Source organism: Lynx canadensis, chromosome E1, assembly GCF_007474595.2.
Source record: "Lynx canadensis isolate LIC74 chromosome E1, mLynCan4.pri.v2, whole genome shotgun sequence".
NCBI classification, from domain to species: Eukaryota; Metazoa; Chordata; class Mammalia; order Carnivora; family Felidae; genus Lynx; species Lynx canadensis.
This window is the reverse complement of record NC_044316.2, coordinates 35,004,549-35,024,140: the sequence shown is the minus strand read 5'-3', so window position 1 is coordinate 35,024,140 and position 19,592 is coordinate 35,004,549. Positions and strand designations below refer to the sequence as shown.

The following is a 19,592-nucleotide window of genomic DNA, read 5'->3' as shown; positions in this document are numbered from 1 at the left end:
CGCGCCCAGGACACCCGGCCCAGGGCATGACTCAGTGTCTACCACGAGCACAGCACCAGGCAAAGCCATCCGTTCAGAACGCCCGACAGTACAGCACCTGCTGACACCCCACCACCCTCAGGGCCCAGCGCAGCCTCCCGACCCAGCCCAGCTTCCCACCTGGGGCAGACAAAGGTCACTGGCACATCATAAGCGTTTATTGAAATAAATTGAGTACCACCCCCCCTTCACATGCAGGTGGGCACCCACATAGCTCCTGATAGCTTCAAAGGCCTGGGTGCCTTCCACCCTCCCCACCAGCCCCTCCAACAGGCGCAGATGGTGCCGGTGCCCCCGTACCTCAGTTTCCTCTGAAGCCCCTCTCCCAGCACAGACAGCAGAGAGGAGCAAAGGGCTGAGTCCCACGGACAGGACCCTGGCCATAGCAGGGGTGGCCTTGAAGCCTGAGCCCCTGAGCAGGAATGAGGGGTGTTGGCATGCATTGGGTCCTGTCCGCCACTCCAGGCAGGGGGAGGTGGAGGGGGACTTCTAATCAGAGCCCCCCTCCCCCAGCCCCACTGATAACTGGCCAATCCTCCAGAAGCTGGGCCAGCTGCCAGCCAGTGCTGCTGAGGACAGGGGACCGTCTGAAAGCCCCCTCCTTCCAAGGACAGATAGAGGTCATCCCTGGGCCGCCGGGGATAGATCCCGCCCCTACCCAGGGGGCTGGCCCCACCCTTCCTTGTGGCCCAGCGACCCAGAGCCTGCACTGCCTGCCGGTTTCTGGAACCCACTGAGGCCCAGACGGGAACCAGAGCAGATGGGGGAGAGTGGATGAACCCTTCCAAGAGATTGTGGGGGGACTCCTAGATGGTGCCTCTCTACCCAGCTAGCATGAGGGTTCACCTGTTCAGTACCACCTAGGCACTGGTTGGGGATATCCTGTCCCCCCCCCCCCCCCAGCTCCCAAGTTTGCTCTGTCCCCAGAGAGGTCTCAGGTGCCCTCTGAGGGAGCAACAGACGTGTGCCCTGTGTTAGAGGGCAGGTCAAAGACCAGGCCTTGAATGGGCCCCAGAGGGACAGATCTGTATGGCTGTCATCTCACCACTGGGACCCACAGGACAGGGAAGGGGAAGGGGAGGTTTTCATCCTCCCTTCCTGCCCCTAAGGTCCTTGCAAAGATCGCGTGGGATGACCATGCCGCTTTCTCCGCGCTCCCGTTCAAGAGTGTAGACCGGGAGTCTACCCTGAGTGCAACTTGCTGCAGCACCTCCCGGCCTCCCTGGGGAGCACGGAGCTCTCCCAGCACACCGCCACCTCGGAGAGCTGGAGAGGGACAGCTCTATCCACCCACTCCTGCTGAGGTGCTTCCTACCTCCCTCAGCCCTGGGACCCTGGCCCCATCTCAGGGCCTCTAGAAGGCAGGCAGGCAGGCCAGGCAGGTGTCCCAGCTCACTGCCGGCCAGCACCGCCGTGGCCTGAGGGCAGAGGGTCAGACTTGACCCAGGTGCCTCAGGGCTCCCAGACCTGTTCAGCCCTGGCCTCTCTGCCCTCTGCCCATAACCTGCCAGCTCCCCTAGGGACTCCTTGCCAAACGTCCTTAAAATTGGATTTATCACCGGGCCCTCTCCTGGGGTCTCCCTTTCTGGGGGATCTGGGTCCAGACCGAGTGACAGGGTGGGAGAGGGCACGTACCCCCCTGAGAGTGTGGGGCCAGGCCAGCCCAAGCTTGGCGCCCAGGCCCCGCCTTCTCGCTGAGGCCTGTGCCCACCGAGCCCGGCGGCCGCCAGCGCCTGGGTGCCGGTGCCTGCCCCTCGCCCTCCCCTAGCTTTTCTTGGCCTCCTGCTCCCGGCGCCGGAGTTTCTCGCGCTGCCGTGCGGCCTTCTCCTGGGCCTTGCGCTCCTTCTCAGCGGCCGCTGCCAGCTCCTTCACCTTCCGCTTCACTAGCGCCCGGTCATGCGAGTTGCTGAGCCCCAGGCTCTGGGGGAGGAATTCAAGGGTGAGGGAACGAGCCCCAGAACCGCCCGGAGCCCTGGCCAACCCGAGCCCCAGGTTCTCTGTGCCCCAGGCGTAAGCTCTCTTCCACCCCCCAGACTTGCCTGTGGACCAGACCCCGCAGGGCAAGAATTCGGAAGGGGAGCCTTCGGAAAAGACGCCAGTGGAGGATCTTTCCAGACCCTTACTTGGCCCCTGCCCCCACCCCTGGCAATCCTCAGCCCCCGTTCCGCCACTCTGGATTTCAGCCGTGGCACGACCCCAGCACCCCCGGGGCCCACAGAGAGCAGGTGATGTGCCCAAGGTCACACAGCTAGTAAGTAGCCGAGGCCCCTCCCCACTCAGACTCCCTGGGGACTCTCCTCACCACCCCTTCCCCAAGCAGGGTAACAGAGGGTGGGGAACAGGCCAGAAACCTCCCAGCACAAAGATCCGAGGTGCGCCCCCTGACCCCCCCTGACTACCAGCACCCTCCCAGACTGAGAATCAGACAAGGCGATCAGGGAGAGGCCTGGTTTCTTAGGACACCGGGGGACTCGGAATCAAGAGTCAGGTGATACGACAGTCGTGGAGGTCAAGGTCAACCTGGAGACTGGGGCTGGAGCTTGAAGGTCAAACTGAAGACCTGCGCTTGAGTTTCGAGGCAGACTGGGGACCCATGCTAGAGCCCAGAGATCAGGCCATGGACCTTGCCCAGGGGTCAGAGGCCAGGGAATGGCCTCGAAGGAAGTGAAAGGAAAGGTCAGGGTGAGGGGGTCCCGATCCCGGAAGGTTGCCTCGGGCTCCAGCTGGATCACGGCTCTTCTCCTCTGACCCACCTTCAGTTTGCTTCCATCCAGCTGCAGGAGCTGGGGCCCATCCACCTGCCGCGCGGCGAACTCAGCGGCGTACTGCTCCAGGTTGAGGCTGTGCAGCCACTGGCCCACCTGCTGGCTGGTCCAGTGGTGGACAGTGGGGAGAGGTTCGTCCAGGAACTGGGGTGGAGACCAAGGACAGTGAGGAGGGGTGACCCGGCCTGTGGCCCGAACACCCGACGCTCCGAGGTCAGGGCTTACTCACCTCATCCGAAGATTGGGACAGCGTGTGGTAGGGGTAGGAACACTTGGTCTCCTGCCGGGGACCACTGGGGATCTTGGGGCTGCTGCTGGGGGGTGTGGAGTCATCACTCAGGGTGGATTCCTAGACGGGGGGGGGGGGGGGGGTGCTGAAGACAGCTCACCCGCAAGCCCGAGGGAGCCCCCCCCCGCCCCGCCCCGCGCTCCCAACCCCCTGCCCCCTGTCTGCGTGGAGCTGAATCTGGGGACGGGGCACCAGTGCCTCCTAGGCATGAACCAGGAGCCGGGCAGGCACATATGACACGGTGACTCACGGGAGGCATCAGGACGTAAGGCTTCTGGGAGCACGTGGGGCTAGAACTGAGGCAGAATAGTTAGCAGGAATGGAGGAGGTGTCACTTCTTACAGGCAGCCAACCAGGATTCCCCCAGGCTAGGTCAGGGGTCCCCCTTTGTGCCTCCCCACCACAGCCTCCGGCACCCTGGCTGCTAAGTGCCTGAGTAGAGACCACACGCTCTCTGAGGCCCTGGGCTGTGTGTTCACTATGTCATGCCAGGGCTCAGCACAAGGGAAGGAAGAGATGCAAGGAGTCCGTGGAGGGAAAGAGGCAACAAAGAAGCGCCGGGTCCGAAGGAACTCTTTCTCCCCCGAATTCCCAGCTTTCTGATCTCCTCTGCCCCGGGAGCACATAAGGCACAGCCACGGAACAGGCTTGGAGCCTGGCAAGCAACCCACGCGGTAAGTCCTTCTCTCTTCGCCTTATTCTTTCATCTACTCGAGTGGGGCAGCGTGCCTGCGCTTTGGGACAGCAAAGCAAAAGCATGCACTTGGAGTCTTGCAAACCGTGGAGGGCGGCACGAGCATGAGCATAAGCAGAGACTGTTGCTTCTGTCCCCCGGTGTCACTTCTCCCAGAGGGCGGCGAGCTTCCTAAGCACTGGCTAGTCTGGGCCCCACTCATCTCTGTCGCCTCCAGGCCTCACCCCACCACACGGGGAGCCCGGCTGGCTCCTAAGACAGGACGTGGGGCTAGAGCCGAGCCAGGCAGGAGACTTAGCCCGAGGGGAGGAGGCCTCAGGCTGGGGCGGGGGCTGGGGATACACCAGGGGAAGCCCAGTGTTCACTGACGCGTTGAATTCAGTAAATGAAACGACGAAGGAACGACTCAGCGTGAGCGAACAAGGGAATGAATGAACTCCGAGAACGAGAACGGACGAACTAATGAGTCACCGGATGGCTCCGTGGGTAGACAAATGGACTCGAGGAAGGCCTGGATCCCAGCCCGAGCCAGGGTGAAGCGTGCCCTCATGTCACCTGAGTCTGGGGCCAGCACGAGGGCAGGAAGGCCACGGGCTCACCTGAGAAGCCGACTTCTTCGGGCTGAAGCCCTCGTGTTTAGGGGAGCAGGCGGGGGAGGTGGTGTTGCCGGAGGACGCCGAGCCCTTGCCGCTGTCTGTGAACCAGGAAAAGGGCAGGAACGGGGAGCCCCCTGACCTGCCGGACCCCTCCACTGACTCCCTGCGGAGAGAGCACCCTGCATGGGTGGGGGGCACCGAGCCGAGGGCCAGGCCCACAGGGAACCACGGGCGGAAACCGTGGCCGAGGGGCTGTGGGCACCACTCACCTGCTGCCCATGGACAAGCGGTTGCTGCTCTTGTCCTTCCGGCTCTTGCTAGTGGATGCTCTGCGTAAGGTGACCCTGTGGGGAGGGCAGGTGGGGAGTGGGGCAGGGCGGCCCGCCGTGCTACCCTGTACCCCACAGCCCCAAGCCTTTGCTGCTGGCCCGTTCTCCACTCACCCCAGGTCCAAGAACTTGCGGCGAGTCTTCTTATCCAGGCCGATGGTGGGGCTGGCAGGCTCAGGGGGACTGGCGTCCCGGCTGTCATCTTTTGGAGAGGAGAGGGAAGGACATTGCCTGTGGGGTGGCTTACCCGCCTCCTTGAGCTGCCAGGGTGAGGTGATGGAAACCCTTCTGACTTAGGATCAGGTAACTTGGCTCCTGTGCCCTTCGCTAGCTGTGCGACTGAGGACAAATCGCCCTACCTCGCTGAGCTGCCTTTATCTCAGACAGGGGGATGATCACACCTGATCTACAATAACACCTATTTCACGGGACCCGTGATGACAGCTGCCTGTTTCAAGGAATATGTGCAAAAAGCCTTATGCAACCCACCAACGCGTAGGGGCCGCTGCTAGTCAGGGTTCAGTTTATCCTGACCAACTTCTAACCAGCCTTCCGATCTTGGCTCCCATGTCACGCCCTCAGAGAAGCCTTACAGGATGCTCCCCGCTAGGTCCTTTCGCCCTGCTCGGTGTCGCCCCCGCCACCGCGCACGTTTCTCCCATAGCGCTGATTACAGCTTGTAACCCGCATGTTTAGTTGAGAGATGATTTGATCGCTTCCCCCCTTAACCTGTAAGGAATTATTAGATGGCCTCTCCCCCAAACTGCAAGCCTCGCGAGGGAGAAGGCTGCATCTGCTTCCCCACCTGTGTGTCCCCAGTGCGCAACAGAGTCTGGTACACAGGAAGCGAATGCGTGAGCCGTGATGTGTCCCCCCCCCCCCCCCCCCCCCGTAGCCAAGGTGCTCGGCCCTGCTTGGTCCGCCCGCTGCAGTCCCGGCGCCTGCCAGCAGGGGGCGCCGCCACCGGCCAGAGCTCACCTTCGCTGTGCGGCTCCGCGCGCGGGTGGCGGCGCACGAAGCTGGGCGAGCTGTCCGAGGAGGGCGCGGAGCGCGGCGGCGAGCAGGAAGCGGCGGCCAGGCCCTCGTGCGAGGTGGCGTTGTGCAGGGGCCGGTAGCGTGTGAGCGGCGAGGGCGGCGGCTCGTCTTCGTCCAGGCTGCGCCGCAACCCCGGAGGCTCCAGGCAGAAAGAGCCCCCCGCTGGGGACCCCGGGCCCGAGTGCAGAGGCGAGCGCAGCCGGTGCAGGGGGCTCCCGCAGCCGTCCGTCACCTGCGGGAGGGGGCAGCCGCTCACTGCCAACCCTCCCCGCCTCTTCCCCGAGGGGCTGGGAATTGGTTTCACCCCGCAAACTGCGAGGGGGCCCCCTTAAGGGGCTGGCTGGGCCGTGAGATGTGGGAGATGGGCGGGGGGGGGGGCAGGGGGGGGGGCTTCGGTCATGCAGGCTGGGGTTGAATCCCGCCCTCCTCACTTCCTAACTGCGTGCATTTATTTGTTACTGAACCTCTCAGAGCCTCAGGTCCCTCACATGCATGATGGGAATGATCACACCTTGCGTAAAATTTGACGTGAGCCAGATGTGAATGTTGGTGCTACTACGTCAGAAGTCTGGGAGTGGGGTTTCCCTGGAAAGGGGTTTGGAGGGATGGGGGGGGCGGGGCGGGCCAGAGGGGGGTGGGTAGGGTACGTGTGATTGGGTGGGCTGCCCCGACCTTGCCTCCGGGCCCATCGGAGCCTTCGCCGTCCTCTGCAGAGCTGGCACTGTCCCGAAGCCTGGAGCGGGAAGGTCGGTGTCTCCGGCCCTTGGCCAGTAGCTGGGCTCGGGCCTTATGTAAACTGCTGTCCAGTCTGACGGTCTCTGGCACGGCCAAGTCCAGGTCTGTGAACCAAGTGCGGGAGGGGGCGGGGGGGGGGGCACAGACCAGACCCGTGAGGACAGCAAGCCCAGAGGCCCACCCACCTCAGGCAGCCGCCTGCACTCACACCCCAGACATTCAACCAATGTTTGTGAGTGCCGGGCCCCGGGAGTACGAATGAGACAGAGAACAGGGTCCCGGACGGTCGCCGGGCAAGCCAGACGCGTCAGCACCTGAATGCGGCCGTGTGGGGCAAACGCTCACGGACGCCGAGGAGGACAGGAGGGTCCTGTCTGGATGGGTCAGGGGAGGAAGCACCAAAGCTGGTCTAAGGTCTGGGTGGGAGTTTACAAGAGAAGAGGTTTGGCAACCTGCTCTCCGCACGGCGGGAGCACCTCCGGGGCACTTGCGGGGTCGCTCTGTGGAGAGGAGGGCTGGGGATGAGGCCGGACAGATCACGGTAATAACAGCTCCCCTTGAAGAAGCCCCAACGACATGCCAGAAGGTTCACACCTCGCCCCGTCCGTTCAAAACACCCCAGTGAGCGAGGGACAACTATTACGCGTGTCGTACAGCCTTGCAAACTGAGGCTCAGGGAGGTCAAGTTCTTGAGGGCAGCCACCAGCTGGCAGTGGTCCGGGATCCGAGCCTGACTCGTCTGGCTCCAGAGACGGGCTCGCCGGGCCACGCCTGGGGTTGGCGCTCAGACACAGCACTGCCGAGAAGGCTCGCAGCTGAGCCGGAACATTGCAGCGGCGTCAGGGGGGAAACCCAGGCCCCGGGAGGCCTGTCTCCGCCATCCTGGGGGCGGCGGTGCCGGGCTGCGCCCCGGATGAAGACGTGGAGGAAGACGAGGCAAACCCAGCGGGTCATGCAAAATCCCAACTGCTCCTCGTTTTCCTTCTCATCTGTTCCACCTGGGAACGAAGCCCCCCTCCCGCAGCATCTCCAGGCTCGGCACTGGGGTCTCCGGGAAGAAGATGTCCTTCCCAGACCTCAGGATGGGTTAAGACATTTTCTTCCCCCCCTGCCCCCCCCACAATCTCAGGGTCCCCCATCCCATCACTCATGCCTGCCTTGCCTTCCCTGCTCCTCTTTGTCCTGTCTGCAGACACCCCCTAAGCCACCCCAGTTGCTGGCCTGACCTACCACCTCCTGGTTCACCCCCAAAGCCCGGGGCGCCTCGGCGCCGGCCAGGGGACTTGCCACGTCCAAGGCACCCAGGCTCCTCAAGGAATCCACCCAAATGAACCCACCGCCTTGCCTCACACCGGCTTCCCCTTTGCTCTTCGGCTCAGCAGAAGGCCCCGTCATCCACCCAGCCCCCCAACTCAGCCCCAAGCTACCCTTTGCCCTCGGCTGTTAGCTCCACTTTCGACATACCTCTAGACACTGAAATATTTTTGGTGAAACGATGCAATGTTTTGGATTAGGTTCAAAATAATCCAGGGGAATAGGAGTGGAGCCTGGCATACACACGGAGAAGAAGGGGAGGGACAGCAGAGGAAGAAGGGGGAAGAAGTGAGGCAGGGAGAGGATGGGAAGGCAGGGAGGAGAGGGGGACACACAGCCTCCCTGGTCTAGGTCACTATCACCTCCTGCCTCAATTATCGCAAAAGCCTCCAAGCTGATCTTCCCTTGTCCACCCTTTCCCATTTACGGTCTATTTTCAACACAGCGGTGGCCAGAGTGATCCTGATAGAACATGTCAGCCCTTGTCACTGCTCTGCTCAGAACCCTCTGGGGACTTCCACCTCGCACAGAGTAAGCGCCAAGTCGTCCCAGTGGCTTTTCCAGACTCACTCCGTGCTCCCCTTACCTCTCTGAGCTTCTCCTTCTCCCCCTCGTGCTCCCTCCACTCCTGGCCATCCCAGCCTCCTGGCTCTTCCTCACACAAGCCTCGCCTGCACCTCAGGGCCTTTGCACTTCCTCTTTCCCTTTCCTGCAAGGCTCTCGCCACGGGTTTCTGCGTGGTTCTCTCCTTCACCTCCTTCAGGTCTTTGCTTTAAATGTTTTCTGTCACCGAGGACTTGACTGACCACTCAACTTATAATTCCCTCCCCCCGCCCCAGAACCCCAATCTCTGTTTTTCCCTATATCATGTATCATTCTCTGGCATGCTGTGTATTTTGCTTAGTGTATGGTCTCTCCAGTCATTAGAATGCCAGCTCCGTGAGGGCTGACGTTCCTCTATTTTGTTCACTGCTCTAACTCAGGATGGATGCTGGCACATAGTAGGGTCTTGGTAAATATCATTCTAATGGAAAAGCCGTGGTTCTGTCCATCTGCCTTCTTCACACCTCTGCAACCCGGCCTCTTCTCTCCCTTGGGACTGAACCGCCTGAGCTCAGGCCTTCACCAGCCACTTCCCCGAAGACCCAGCCAGCTGAGCACGGCCTCAGCGTCCTTCCATCCTGAGCTCCCTGCCAACGGTCCGCCTCCCTCCCCACTTGTCACGAGCCAGAAGAAACTTTCTAAAGCGCATTTCTGACTGTGTCCCATAACTGCTTGCTTTTGAAACCCAGGGCGGGGCGGGGGAGGGGGGAGGGTTCCAAAGCCAACAACATAAAGCCCATGCCCCTCAGCCCTCCAGGCAAGGCCAGAGGGGTCCCAGCTCCCCCTTTCTGTGTTTCCCACATTTCCTCTGCACAGCAGGCTCTTATAGGGACCATGGTTAAGAGCCGGCTGGCCGGGGCTGAAATCAGTTGTGCCATTTGCTGGGTGACTCTGGACAAGTCACTTACATTTGGATACTGGCTTCCGCGTCAGCAAGACGGGGTCATGGCAGGAGTATGTTCCTCGCAGGGTTGTGTGAGCGTTAAATCAGATCACTATATAAAGCTGTGCCAGAATGCCCGTGGCTAAGGGCTCAGAGAGCACGAGTTGCGGGTGGCGTTGGCGGGAGCGGTACTAACCTGCCGGCCGCACCTGGGTCCCTGTCTCCACCTGCCTCTGCCTGGGCCGCTCCTGCAGCCCTCCTCTGCCCCACCCCTCCTTTGTCCGGCTGCCAACTCAAATCCATCATCCCGCCGGCCCCGCAGGACCGCAGCCCCTCTGCAGGCCTGGCCCTAGGGTCTGGTCGGAAGTGACTGTCCCGTGCCAGTCCGCACGCGGCAGAGGGTCGAGCCCTGCGCCGTCCGCCGTGTTCCGTGAGAGCTGGCGCGGGGCCCGGCAGAGAGGAGGTGGTCAGTCAGTATTGAAGCTAAGTCACCCTTTGGGGACCAGCGCAGAGCCGGGCAGAGACGGGCTCAAGACACGCGAAGGTGGTGACGTGCACGCTCCGCACTTAAGTCCTCTGCGGAGCGCTCCGCACCGTGACACGTTTCTTGTCTCGTCGTGTGGCTGCTTCCGTGTGGGTCCCCCGCTTGCCCCCGCGCTAGAACGCAAGGTCCTCGAGGGCAGTGACCTTGTCTGGCGTGTTCGGTGCTGTCTCCCCGGGGCCTGGAACAGAGCCTGGCACATGATAGGGGCCCAGTGGTATTTGCGGAAGGGACGAAGGCAGGGGCTGGGGGCTATAGGTTCGGTAGCCGGGCTGAGGTCTGGGAGACAGTGAAGAGCTAAGGTGGTAGAGAGAACAGGGAAGAACTTTCCAAGGAGAAGGGATGGTGTGGGCCAGTGGAGGCCGCAAGGAGAGGGGACCGGCCCAGACACCGGGGAGGGTGGACCCACGGGGACGGTCACAGTTGTCCAGACGCAGTGGCGGAGGCTTGGCGAGGGGAGAGGTCCTGCCAGAGGACTGCTATTTGGGACCCCAGCCTTGACGCTGCGCCCCTAGTTCCTTAGCTGCCCCTGCGTCGCTTCTGGGGTTTTCCAGAGGGAGCCCTCTGCCCCCTGATCCCTGACACAGACTCTCCAAGCGTTATCTGCAAGCAGCAAGGACTGAACCACAGAATAAGAATGGCTACCACTCACGGGGCTCTCGCTGTGCCAGGCACCCGTTCTAAGTGCTTTCCGATCACTAGCTCATTTAAACTCCCCACAACCCTAGGAGGAAGAGACTCCGGGAATCCCCAGGGCAGCCTTAATTTGCCTCAAGGCCCACGGCTGCCGCCGAAGAGAGGGGCCAAGGTTACAGGCAGTCTGGCTCCGGAGGCTCAGTGTGTAAGTACTCAGCCCGCTCTACCTCCCCTGAGGCGGAGATGGGAGCACCTTGTGAGTCCAACCTCTCATTTTATAGGTGGGGAAACTGAGGCTCAGACAGGCAAGGTTTGGCCAAAGGTGCAGGGGGAGTTCAGGACAGCATCCAGGCCTCCTGGCTCCCAGACTAGTGTTCTCACCGTTCTGGGACGCCTGGACAGCTGGTGCCCGGCCGCCCCGGCCCAGTGAGAAGGGCCCTTTGCTCCTGACTCTGGGCCACCTCAGGACTGCAGGCAGCTTACCTCGAAGGTTCGGAGGTTCGAGGGAGCAAAGGAACTTCTAGGGGGGCTTAAGTGTTTTTGAGACAAGGTGGGGCCTGTCTCTCCTCTGGTCCCTGTTCTACCTGGCTCCCTGGCTTCCCTCCATCTCTGTGTCTGTCTCTCTGTCTCTGTCTCTTTCTCTCCCCAGCAGGGAGTTAGCCCAGCCCTGGGCACTGGGGAGTCATGAATATTTAATTGCCTTGGAATCAGGAAGCAGGGAAGGCGGCCAGCTACCTCAGCAGGTCTGGGAGCAGGAAAACAGGCAGAGTTGGGGTTAGGGGGTGTTGGGAGGCCCAGAAGCCGAGGTAAGGGGGCGCTCACTTCTGTCAGGCCAGGCCTGGGTGCAGATGGTGAGACCCAAGAGTCTGAGGCCCAGAGGCAGCTGGAGGCTGGAGGAGTCCAGGAGGCAAACCCTTCATTCCACGGGCCCCAGGGAGGCCAGGAAAGCAGTTTCCCAGGAACCAGGAGGCAGGAGCTCCTGGCATTGCCAGGGCATGTGGCCACACAGGGGAGAACCGGGTGAGCAGGAGAGGGCGGGGAGAGGAGGGGAGGGCAGGTAGAGATGAGAAGGCAGGGGAGGAGAAGCTGGGAGCCCCTTGAGGCTTGTGCACACAAATGTGAGTGTCCTGGGCTCCACACCTGCCATCGGCTTCGGGCAACCCGCTTCTGTCTCCACCTCTCCCTCCATGTTCCTTCACCTTCCCTGCTCCCTGACTCCTCCACCAAATCCAGCTAGGAAACAGCCTTTCCACCCCAGTGCATGCTGGGAACTCGGCCCTGTCAGGGTGGTCTCTCCCCATATCACACAATAGAAAGACTGCAGGGGGTAAATGACGGAAGGAGCAGGTGCGCGCATGCACCCCAGTGTGTAAAGAGGGGGCCAGCCTGGGGGTACAGAGGCTCTGTGCCCTATGCTTTTGATTTCCACGCACATCCTGCAGGCTAAGGTCCCTCACTATGCGATGTGGAGGTAACATGTATCACCTGTGCTGGGGACACGGGGACACGGAGAGCAGGGAGTCAGGTGGTCTGGAGTTCTAGTCTCAGCTCTGCCACTAACCTGCCATGTGATCTTTAAAGCAAGTCACTGCAGCACTCTGTACTCTCGGCACCTTGTCTGGACAAAGGACACACCTCTTAGCATGACTGGGGGGAGTAAATGATATAGCGCATGGGAGACTGGGGTGTTAGCCTAGTACCTGGCATGAGACAGTACTTGATAAATGAAGACCCTTATTGTTGTTGTAATTGGCATAGATAGTAATGACAAAGACCCAGGTTGAAAGGCCACAAAGCGCGCACGCGCGCGCGCACACACACACACACACACACTCTGACACACACTGAAGTCCCAGAGGGAATCCCCCCAATGCCGATGGCCTTGGATAGAGTTAGAGCAAACAGAACTTACCAAAAACCTCGTCCGCAGGTTCTCGTAGCTTTGAAGAAGCCATGACTCAAGGAAGCTGGGAAGGATTGGGTGGGAGAGAGAGAGAGAGAGAAAAAAATGACCATGGATAAGAGGTTCAGGTTGGTGGAGACCAGGGAGCTGCCGCTGGCTACCTGCTCCTGATCTTATGGCCCCTCACCTTCCCTTAGAACTCTTCCTCCAGCTCCTTGGAAAAGAAGTCGCCTGAACCATACTCTGGACTGTGAGAGCTAGGGCAGGAGGCAGAAATAGAAGAGTGGATAGGCGCAGGAGCAAATCCGGGGTGTAGACACAGGCTGAGTCCTATGGTTTGTGGCCAAGCTGATTTGCTGTGTGCCTTCACACAGCTCACTGAACTGCCCCCCTTCACTGTGCTGGGCCTTTCTATCATCACCATTCCCTAAAAACTTTTGATCGTCATAAATTGTCCAACATCAAATCTGGGAGAAATCTTGGGGATTATTAAATCTAATCCTCTCGTTTTACAAATAAAGAAACAGAGGGGAGAGTGACTGTTAAGGTCACTGTTAATTTAAGGTCACGTGACAAGCCAATGGCAAAATCAGGAGCAGAACCCAGGTTCTTCCATCCATCCATCCATCCATCCATCTATCCATCCATCCACCTGCCCACCTACATAGCCATCTATCTACTTGCCCATCCATCCAACCATTCACTCACCTATCCACTATCCAACCATTCATTCATCCATCCACCATCCAACCATTCACTCACCCATCCATCCATCCATCCATCCATTCATCTGCCCATCCACCATCCATCCATTCACTCACCCATCCACCATCCATCCATTCACCCATCCACCAAGCATCCATTCATTCGCCCATCCACCATCCAACCATTCATTTGCCCATCCACCATCCATCCATCCATTCATCCACCCATCCACCATCCATCCATTCATTCGCCCATCCACCATCCATCCATTCATTCATCCATCCATCATCCATCCATCCATTCATCCATCCATCCATCCATCCATCCCTGCATCCATTTGCTCATACTATCTCTGCATCCATCAGTTCATCTCTGCATCCATTAGTTCATACATCCACCCATCCGTCTTCCCATCTATCACCCAGTCCTACTTCACCCCCCGTCCCCCACCCCTGGTGTGCTCACCACCTGCCTTCCTGAACATGAGCTGTTCAGGAAGCTGGCACCATCAGCAGGGCCACTGTTCTTGACAAACTCACAGTTCTCACAGTTCCAGACAGACTCACAGATGCAGAAGGGTATGAGGAGTACTCACAGCAGAACAGTGGACAGCCAAATCTCTGTGATACATCAAGTATGTTCCGGGAAGAAGCGTGATGGGTAGGGGTTTGGTTTTGTTTTGCTTTGTGGGGGGTGGGGGAAGCAAGAAGGGAGGCAGGTGGGGAAGCAGGATGTGCAATGCATCTGAAACTATGTGGGCAGGCTCCTGAGCAGACGTAGGATAGCAGCAGCCCTAAACCAAGGCCTGGGTGTTAGAGGGGAAGGGGAATACCAGACAGGGTGAGAGAGAGAGGACGCTCAGGGGCAGGGGCACACTGCAGGGCTGGAAAACGATCTCCAGTTACTGCTAACACTCAGGTCCCGTGAGCAGTGCAGGGCACTGGGCTAGAAATGCATTTGACAGGTATGGGGAAGCTTGGCCTCATGCTTGCTGGAGTCTTTTCCAACTTTCCTCTTCTGTTACTACATAGACACCATCTTGCTGGGAGCTGTCCAGGCTTGAGATTCTTGGTATCCCCACTGTACACACGGGAAAACTCAGATGCAGGGGATAAGAGGCAGAATTCAACCTCAACCTGTCTCCTGCTCCTCAGCCCCATCCTGGGTGACGATTTGCAGTTTGGGAGGGTGCGACTGAGGAAAGGCCCCTGCTGGGAGAAGGGAGAGATGTCGTGGAAGGGGAGCTGGTCCACACAGTCTAGGATGGGAGAAACTTCTAAACCACCTCCACCCCTAGCTCCCCTGCTTGGGGCTGAAAGCAGGAAGTGAGGTATGAGAAGGGGTCCTCCAAGAACTCTCGTGCCATTCTTGACCTCTGGGTGCCAATAGCAAAGAAATTCTAGAACCTCTCTTCCTGCCTGAAGGGCCGCCTTGGAAGCAAGGCTGCCCCTAAGAATGAGCACAATTCCCTCATTCAATCACAAAGCCTCATCTGCCCAAGACCTGGCCGACCCCTCCTTCAGAAAGCTGTCTTAGACAGCCCTCCTTCCTCCCATTTGTCCACATAATTTCTAAATCCGCCCTTCCCCAACCACTGGGAAATGGGGGATTTTTCATACTTCACTGATTCCCTAAATAGGTCATGGCTCCCCTGCATCAGATGGGAGCTCCCTGAGGAGAGGGGAGGGTATTCCCCGTCCGATTAGGGACTCTCTGAAGAGAAGAACTGCCTCTCCCATCAGAACAGAGGCTCTCTGAGGTCAGCAGCGGTGCCTCCTCTCTTAGACGAGCTGAGAATGGAGATGCCCCGTGTTCTGCACTCCAAGTCCCAGTCCTGGGTGGAGACCCTCTTGTGGATGGAGCCCTCTTTCAGGCACCCTCTGGGGTAGGCCGGGCCTTCCAGTTCGCCCTGTGCCTCGTCCATCCTGATTCAGCACAAACGGCTTTCCTTCCCTCCCCTCAACAACTAACTCCCTGGGGTGTGTATGGGGCGACCCGTGGGGAACTCTGGGAAGCAGGCCATCCAGGAGGTCACCAGACCCCTCTCACCAGAACTGAGCTTTGGAAAACCACCCCCCCTTCACACTCCTACACACACACACACACACACACACACACACACACACTCATGCGCAATTTCAACCGGCAACTGCCACAAGGTGGAAATGAATCGGGGCACAGGCTGGGGACTGGTGCTACGGGGCCACTCCTTCCTCCCAAAGCTTCCAGTTCCCAGGGGAGCAGCACCCATGACCTTTGACTCTTCTCTGGGAGTAAGGGAGGCTTTCTGGGAGCCCGGGAAGGAGAAAGAGAAAGGGGGATGAACCCACGAGGGAAGTGGGAAGTCGGAACAGGGGCAGACAGGTTGATGGAGAGTCAGTCCACAGAGCTGCAGAGCGGAGGAAGAAAGAGCTGGGAAGAGAGGAGTGGGGCCGGGGAAGCAGTGGTGGAGACGGGCTCCCTGGGCCGGGAGTGAGGCCCCAGGAAGGGCTGCAAGGAGAGACCCAAGGGGTGGCTGTCGGGAGAGGGGCGGGCCCCAGCGGGAAAGGGGCCCGGGAAGAGGAGAAAGAGACTAAGACAGAAGTGCGACTGGGAACGGCTGGGAAGGAAAGGCCGGGAGGGGAGGTTGGAGGTGGGGGTGCGGGCAATGGGGAGCCGGAGAAAGCGGCGCCCCCTCCCCTAGGCCCCGGCTGCGGCGGCGGGCGGCGGGCGAGTCGGAGCGCGCTCCCAGCACCGCGGAGGCCAGGGCACCTACCGCACTCCCGGTCGGGGCCGGGCGGCTAGTTTCTCCCCGGTCCAGCCGTCCCACTCCGCGCCGAGCAGGAAGGAGTTAAGCCCTCTCCCCCTCCCCCCCACCAGTTTTTTAAAATTAATTTCTCCGGGAGGGAGAGGATTAGGGACACAAATCCCATCTCCACCCCCTCCCCCCCGACAGCCCCAGCACCCCAGCTCCGCGCGGCCCCCCAGGGCTGGGGAAAAAAGGCCCTATCCGACCCACTCAGGGTCCCGCCGCGATCCCCAGTGACCCCCGCTCTGCTTCCCGGTCCGCGGCGGGGTCCTCACCTCCAGCATCAGTCATCTTCAGCGTCCGGCGCCGCGGGAGCCCCTCGGGCCCATGGTCCTCCGGGCGCGGGCCAGGCGGGGAGGGGCGGGGGACCGTCACCCCGGCCGCGGGGGGCTGCGGGCGGGCTCGAGCCGCTCCATCCCGGGAGAGGGGCGGGCGCGGAGAGTCCCGGAGCCGGAGGCGATGGGGGGAGCGGGAGACGAGGAGAGGGTTTGCGGGGAGCGGGAGGCGCGGGCGGGGCTGGACCAGAGCCCTGACGGGAGGATGCTCCGTGCGCGCGCGCGTGTATGCGTGTGCGCGTGTGTGCGCGCGTGTGTGTGTGCGCGCGTGTGTGTGTGTGTGAGTGAGAGAGAGAGAGAGAGAGAGAGAGAGAGAGAGAGAGAAGGGAGGGACGGAGGGAACCACCTCCCCGCCCCGCCGCCCGCCGGGCCCCGCCGGATGCAGGCCCCCAGCCGGGCAGGCCGACACGCGTCGCGTCGCGTCCGCTGGGGTCCGCGGGGGTCTCCCGGGAAGGGGCGGTGCGGGGGGCGCGTGGCGGGGAGGCGGGCGCCCGGAGACAAAGAGCAGGAGGGAGGGAGGGAGGGAGCGAGAGGGGGCGGAGGCGGCAGGACGGGAGGGAGGCGGAGGCCCTGCGCGGTGGTCGGGCGAGGGGATTCCGAGTTGCAGCTACTCGTGGGGCCTCGGAAGTACGGCGGGGAGGGGGGTGGCGGGTGGAGAGCGGCCCCGCCTCTAGACCCACGGGGCTTCCGCCTCCTCGGCGAGGTCTGTGAGGGCTCCCGATTCATCCATTCAACAGACGTCCACCGAGCAACTTTGGGCGCCAAGGCCTGAGGGCACCGAGGGGAACGGAACCACCAGGGCCCCGGCCCGTCGGGGCTCGCGGCGTTGTCAGGGGGACAGACGAGCCCGGGTGCCGTGAGCCTCGGTTCATAGAGGACACTTCAGCGCCACGAGTGCGCACTGGAGGACGCAGGCCAGGCCTGGGGGTGGATGAGGGTGGAGGTGGTGGCGATCCGGCAGGCTTCCAGGTGGAGGTGTTGCCGGGCAGCATAGGGTAGGAGTGCTAGTGGGGCTAGGGGTGGCGGGCTAAAAAAGGAAGAGGAGTGAGGCTGCAAAGGTGCAGAGGGAGTGCTTGCAGTTTAAACGGGGAGCCATGGGGGGGGGCAGTAACAGAGGAATGAGGGGCTCAGATTTGCCTTTTAGGAAGCACCCTTTGGCTCCCCTGTGCAGAGTGGATTGGAGAAGCCAGCTGGAGGCAGGGAGAGCCCTGGTGAGGCTGAGAGGTGAGGGCAGGAGGCTTGAAGATCACAGGTCAAGCTGAGAACTGTTCGGGATAGAAAATGAAAGAAATTGGCCAGATTTGGGGGACCACTGGCCACTGAAGGAGAAGGAGGCCTGGCTTGAGGTTCGAGTCCTGGAGTCGGGGGTGGGGGGTGGGGGCAGGGATGAGATCACACTTGGAGCAGTGAGCTGGAGTTGGTGGCAGGCCAGCCCCGGGGGGGGGGGGGGGGGATAGTGTAATAGTCAACAACTAGCTACCATACTGTGATGGCGTAGGAGCCGGGCGCTGTACTAAGCACGTTTTTCCCTGATAGTTAATGTCACCCTTACAATAAACCCATGAGGTAGCTGTTTCTATTACCCCCGTTTTAAGAGGGGGGAAACAGAGACTTTGAAGAATGAAAGTGGCTTCTTCCAGAGCAAATAGGGGGTCCGGAGCTCAAGGGGGAACTGTGCAGCCTGTAGGGATAGAGTTCTCCAATGGCCGGCTGGAGTATCTGTAGTCACAGGTCTCTGAGGGGCTGTGGGAAATGGCATGTTGAGCCCGGATGGCCTGAGGGTTGTGGGTGAGGACAGAATTAATAAGCCTTAAGGCTGAAGTTGTCCTAGGAAATCTGTGGGCATTTTAGGGATCTCTGCGTCTGTCTTTGGAATCTGCTGGCAGACATGGAGTGTTGGCTAGACTGTGGGGAGCGGAGGAGGGGGCCGGGGACTCTGGGTGACACCCTACAGGGCTGAGTCTGGGATCTTTCAAGAGGACATGATTTTCAGGCATCTGGTGAGGTCTGGGTGATAGGGTGGAGCGAGGGGCTGATTACATAGGCCCTGTAGGGAGTGGGGACATCATGGGTGTGGAACACCAGTGTTGAGGGGTGCGGGTTGTGTGGGAGAGGGTGTCTGCTAGGCCATAGGACCTGGAAGGAGCCCTGTTTCTAGTGATGCCTAAGCTTCTGGGAGTTCAGAAAACGCCCTTCGTTTGATTTCCCTCCACTATGGCAAGTGTTGGGGTTGTGGCATCCGGCTCAAGCAGGCGATAGAGCAGGGCCGTGGTAACAAGCCTCACATAGGCCTGCCCATAGCCACTTGACATAGCCCCAAACATGGACATACGTCATGGTTATGTCACACCTTAGGGCTGGGAGACTCAAAGCAAAGCCACACATAACACCCCCAGCCATACGACACACTCAAGGCTTAGACATGGGGAACCACTTGGCCCACCTTTTGGAACATGCAGTGTGCAGGACCCTCACACAATGCACAGGACAGATGGGGGCACCGGGAGCCCACCATATACACGTAGCCCCAGTCAGACCAGCAGAAGGTGTCACAACCCCATGTCTGCCTTCCCACCCGTGTTGGTCCGGCCACTTCACTTCTTGGGATTTCTTGGCTAGGTTCCCTGAGCAGGGCCTCAGTGACCTCTATCTCTGGAGCCATGACCTGTGGCCTTGTGGTCTGGTGGTCTCTGATCTTGGGATTTGGTTGGGCACCTGGATCTTTCTTCCCGGAAGTATTCTAAGGATCCTTCAAGGATGATCCACCTGGAGAAGACGACTTGAGAGGCATGGTCACCATCCCTAGGTTTCTAAGTACCCTCCAGGTGGGTGGCAGGCTGGATGGGTGCTCTATGGTCCTGAAGTGTAGAACTAGGATTTTTGAGAGGAAGGAGTGGGAAGGCAGAATTTGGCTTGACATGAGACTTGTGTGACAAAACCCTCCGCAAGGGAGTGCCTGCCTCAGGTGCTGACTGCCACCAGGGGTTCTGGTAGAGGTCAGTCATCTTGGGTATCGTCAGGGACCCATCAAAGTGACCTTAAAGGGCCCTGATGTTGGGACTTCATTCCTTCAGGCAAAGGGGAATATGAGAATCCCCTTGGGGGCCAGGCCACTGAGCACAAGTGCCTCGTGCTTCTGTTCTTTCACATATACACGCACCAGCGCCCACAGCAAGGCTAAGGCTGGTGTTGGGGACTGCCCCAGCCTTGGCCCTACTCCCCCCTGCTCTCTCCACTCTCTGGGACTTCACCAAATCTCATCCTAGAACCCTGGTATCTGGACTGCCAGACCCATTCTATAGCAATCAGACATGCTGGCACAGAGCTGGGGGCTAGAACGACTTAAATTTTCTAGCACCCGGGGGACAAAACTGCTCTGCCATGTCCCCTCCCACCTCTAGG

At 60.3% G+C, this 19,592-nt stretch overlaps 1 protein-coding gene across 1 annotated transcript; it reads right to left on the bottom strand.

Annotated features, from left to right (window-relative positions):
• Positions 1–175: 175 nt before the first annotated feature.
• Positions 176–16,197, bottom strand: SAMD14 (sterile alpha motif domain containing 14). Its single transcript, XM_030297029.1, has 10 exons — positions 16,131–16,197; positions 12,372–12,426; positions 6,420–6,586; positions 5,691–5,979; positions 4,827–4,914; positions 4,653–4,727; positions 4,387–4,546; positions 3,034–3,153; positions 2,793–2,948; positions 176–1,959 (listed from the first exon to the last, which is right to left on the bottom strand). The coding sequence occupies exons 2-10, from the start codon at positions 12,412–12,414 to the stop codon at positions 1,804–1,806; spliced, it is 1,254 nt and encodes a 417-aa protein (XP_030152889.1). The 5' UTR covers positions 12,415–12,426; positions 16,131–16,197; the 3' UTR covers positions 176–1,803.
• Positions 16,198–19,592: the final 3,395 nt, after the last annotated feature.

Bases quoted from the DNA above. Each gene is read 5' to 3' on its own strand.
- SAMD14 (XM_030297029.1), bottom strand. From the start codon at position 12,414: ATGGCTTCTTCAAAGCTACGAGAACCTGCGGACGAGGTTTTTG. The intron at 5,980-6,419 runs GTCGGGGCAGCC...CCCCTCCCGCAG, and splicing joins CCGATGGGCCCGGAGGCAAG to GTGACGGACGGCTGCGGGAG. The intron at 2,949-3,033 runs GTGAGTAAGCCC...TCTCCACCCCAG, and splicing joins TGTCCCAATCTTCGGATGAG to TTCCTGGACGAACCTCTCCC.